This window comes from Zingiber officinale, chromosome 6B (assembly GCF_018446385.1).
Source record: "Zingiber officinale cultivar Zhangliang chromosome 6B, Zo_v1.1, whole genome shotgun sequence".
In the NCBI taxonomy this organism is placed as follows: domain Eukaryota; kingdom Viridiplantae; phylum Streptophyta; class Magnoliopsida; order Zingiberales; family Zingiberaceae; genus Zingiber; species Zingiber officinale.
In genome coordinates, this window is record NC_055996.1 from 95,094,794 (window position 1) to 95,099,136 (window position 4,343).

Below are 4,343 nucleotides of genomic sequence, written 5' to 3' on the forward strand. Positions count from 1 at the left end.
GCAGTGTGTGTCGTGAAATTCCTGTTCACTTACAATGCTGATATGGTAGATTTCTATCTACTGAATTACTAGTTTACTTTAGATGCCATGCCAGTAGAAATTTTAGGACTTAAAATGGTAGGTCCGTCGCAGATTTTGATCATGCAGACAGAAAACCACCTCAACTGAAGCTGAGCAATTCAAATTTACTGATGGTGATTAAGATTTATGTATTTGAATATCATTGTATGATCACTTAAACATTTCATTCAAAAAGTCTAATGACAAATTCTAAGAAAAACAGGTTCCAGTGTTTAGGATGCCTTTTTATTACATACAACTGAGATATATACCACATCCAGTAAATACTAACTTTATTGGACATTAATTGGACATAAGATCCTAGTCGGGCCTAAGGAACACATTCCTGGAGGTCCTTATACTACGAGCCACACTATACAACACATAACTCAACGTATAGGTTGAGTTACATTATTGCTGATAGGTACAATTTTACACAGACCAACATAACTCGATTCATCATAAGAACAATTGTGTCTCCCTACAAATAACAACTAAAATCACCAGCACTGACATTAAGAAAGATCTCAGGAGTCTGAGGCTTCACTCTTATGAAAGAGAGCATATGCATCGCTGTATATAGCAATGACATTGGACAACACAGCAAGGACAATCATGAAGACAGCTATAATCTTGTCCCATTTTGTTGCAATGCCATGAGAATCTCTGAAATAGGAAAACAATGGCAACAAACTAGGGATTAAAGATCAGTTACACACTGAAACCATGCATTATAAATAAGGATAAAGCATATTAAGTCCGTCAAAAAAACAGTTTGTATCATGTAGGCAAACAGTAGTTTGAGGTCACATATTATCATATAGATCCACATGCATATACAATGTTTCAAATTCAATAAATATCTATTGCATCAATAAGCAGATGCAAGATAACTCTCTCTCTAAGCAAATAATCCAAAACTTTTGCTTATTATATAGAAGGCCAGCATCTTGCCGAGGATTTCTTCATGTGAGGATTAATGCAATACAACCGCAGGTAATGTGAACTATGGTAAAACTTTTAGTGGCCTACCAATAAGTTACTTACTGAAGCCAATTAAAATAGAATATTCAAGAAATAACAAAAATGGCGGAAAATATAACTCCTGCATCCAAACAGATGTTGCCACAATGAATTGCTAAGACGCACCTCAGGGTAATGGAAGCAGGAAAAATGAATCCAATGCAAACTGCAGCAGTTGCACCAGTGAATTGGAATGCATCCCAAATACTGGGAATAAAGTTAGCTGCCAAGAAAATAATTGATAGAAGCACCACCGTAATTAATGCAAACCTCCGATTGTCAGAATACAAAGGATTGGCTGATGGATATAGTAGGCCATCTACATTGAGCCGAAGTGCATGGAAGACTATGGGGAACACGAGCATGAGATGCATAGCATAGCTAACTCTGACTGTATCATTGAGGATAGAGCTGTATGGGATATTGAGATTGGTGTCAAAGTTGGCAAGAACATCTTCGAGGGTGGACTCACCAAATAGGAGAAACCCAAAGAAGCTTGTGGCTATGTAAACTGTGGAACAAAGAGCTAGTGATGCCTTTACAATTGACTTTATTTGGGACGAATCCTCCAATTCATTTTCGATAGGGTGAACTGCAAATAACAAGTCAATAGAAATGAACCTCTCAGGTTATATGAACAATTCTTGATGAGCAAAAGGGACTCATAACGTGAATCAGCAGTTTGTCATGATAATAAATGGTAGATTGTAGAAAATAGAACAGACGAAGAGTTGTTTAAACGTACGGAAGCTTCATCCAGACACAAAAATTTAGAACTATGCAAATAATTATAGATGAATTTCAGTTACAATACCATTATAATGGCAGATGTATGCAGTCACAAGTACAGGGACCACTGTAAAGAAGTTCCAGACAGAAGCCAAATCTGGGACGTCAGGGAACAACTTGGGCATTGCAATGCTTCCAGCCAGCAATTTGACAATAGCAATTCCTGCTGTGATTACCACAAAAACAACAGCAAGCGCAACTGACAAGGCAGATGTGTACCTTAATGAATCTGCCAAAAGAGAGATAATAAAGTATCAGCCTTGTTAAACACAGAATTGTTAAAGAAAATGACAGTTCAACTTTTCTGAAAAATGTTCTCAATCAGAAAATATTATAACCACTAACCTACACGCTTGAAGCATGCCAAAGGAGCAAACACTGCAAGCATAGAAACCAGAAGAACAAAAAAACGACCAGTCCACCAGTGTTGACCAAACCATCCTTCCAAAATACCAGAATGGTGGTCTACAGTCGATGATGTTCCAGAAAGCACATCACCTAGTAACAACAAGGTAGGCAGAGGACAATAACTGTATCAAAAGCCACTCAAGAAAAATATTTAAAAGAAGTTAGATTTTAAAATAAATGGGTACCCTGAAATTTTCACAATTGGTGTACATACATAGATGAAGAGAAAAGAATAAACAAAAGAAAAGGCCTCGTGTAAGTAATTTCAGACATGAATTGGGAATTAGATTCTCATATTGTATTTAGGGATGACAAATAAATATCTGGTTTCTTCTTAGATTCTTAGCTATGTCTCATTTGCAAGGGATGTTGTCCTTGTAAAGTTTCAAAGTTGCCACTTAATCAAGTCTACAAACTGAGAATCCAGTTTCTTCAACCTCCCCAAGGTGCCTTGGAAGGTAAAATATATTATTTGTAAAGAACTTTAATCTGACAAAATTGTTTTCAACAACAAAAAACAACAAAGCAAGATCTTAATTGTTGTGAATAAAACTTTTTGATCTCTTTTTATCAGTGAGTGATTTGTCCAACTTCTACAAGATATTATATGGTAATCTTCTATCTAGGCAAAGACTAGAATAGCATTAAAAGTGAAAAAGAACTGTATAATTTGTCTAAGTAGTGCAACTTACCTAAGAGTTTAGCAAACAAGGGAGGCAATTTGGTATTGTAATTTACAACCTACTAAATATATATCTTAAAAAATTACTATGAAAATTTCTATGTTGGAGAACATACCGATAATAATCATGTAAACAATCAGCACCCCTACATTATTCACAATGATACATAACTGAATTAGCATCTTGCCAATCCTTCCAAATGAATCATCCATAAGTCCTCCATAGGAAACTGTTTTCCCAGCCCGACTATACCTTATCAACATGTCAATTGATATATCAGTGAAGAAAGCAAAAAATATGATGAGGAGAATTCCTGGAACCAGTCCTAGGACCTTCATGGTGGCAGGAAGAGACATAATTCCAGCTCCAACAATAGTAGTGGAGAGGTTGAAGACAGAACCAGCAAAGGAAGCCCCATCGAACTCATTAAATTCACCAGTTTCCTCCTTCTTTCTGGGCAAAAGAGGAACCTTATCATCAAGGAGTCTTTTTCCCCTTCGATCTCCAATGTTCTCAATTGGATAAGTACCTTCAACTGTCATTTTTTTTTACCCGAATATCTCGAAAAGAACAATTTCTAACAGTAACACCCAGAAAATCTGAGACGCCGAGAATAACTATTTTGATGTATGCGATCCAACTCCCAGCTCCGCAGATCCCAGGGCTGAGCAATTGAAGACAGATACACACCAGCTTGGAAAGAAAAGATAAGGAACTAGGACAACTCTCCTCCTCCAATAAGAAGGGTAGCTTTACTATCCGACCTCTATTACTTACGATTTGACACGGAACAAGAAGAAATGTACTAGGAACGTAAAAGTTGAAATTTTCTCTCTTCTTTTTACAGCACGAAGACCGTTGACGCCTGAATCGAGCTTCTATCGGTGGATCGCCTGAAATCCACAAATTTCCTCCGACTCGGATCGTCGGAGAGAGAACAGAAAGGGGTTTGCTCTTCTCCTCCTTCGCCGGTGGTGCTATTTGAAGAGAAAGGTAGAGAGAGAAATTTTGGTGAGTTGTATAGTTTGCTTGCCCATAAAATGATTCAAAGTTCGACCGAATACCCAAGAATACCCTCCGGAACCAACTAATCTTTCCATCTAAACGCGTTTTTGTTTTGTTTCTTTGACCTAATCCAAGGTTAAAATAGGCACTTCAATTAAAATAAATCGACCCGATGAGCATTATTTTTAAAAATTCACGCTATTAATTTTACCCTTTTCTGTACCTCGAATTTACTACTGGATCATATTTCTTGAGCCGGGTGGGCCCGCGAGGCTAAACACTGGTAAGCTTTGGCGGGTGGAAGACAAATCCCACCCAAATTAAAAATGAAGAAGAATGATTGTTCGAGGCAGTGGACAGAGAAATATTATTTTA

The 4,343-nt window shown here is 37.2% G+C and overlaps 1 protein-coding gene across 1 annotated transcript; it reads right to left on the reverse strand.

The window, feature by feature from the left end:
* Positions 1–242: 242 nt before the first annotated feature.
* On the reverse strand, positions 243–3,974 carry LOC121993237 (amino acid transporter AVT6A-like). The gene is made up of 5 exons (XM_042547950.1): positions 3,079–3,974; positions 2,218–2,370; positions 1,898–2,101; positions 1,210–1,675; positions 243–726 (listed from the first exon to the last, which is right to left on the reverse strand). The coding sequence occupies exons 1-5, from the start codon at positions 3,503–3,505 to the stop codon at positions 588–590; spliced, it is 1,389 nt and encodes a 462-aa protein (XP_042403884.1). The 5' UTR covers positions 3,506–3,974; the 3' UTR covers positions 243–587.
* Positions 3,975–4,343: the final 369 nt, after the last annotated feature.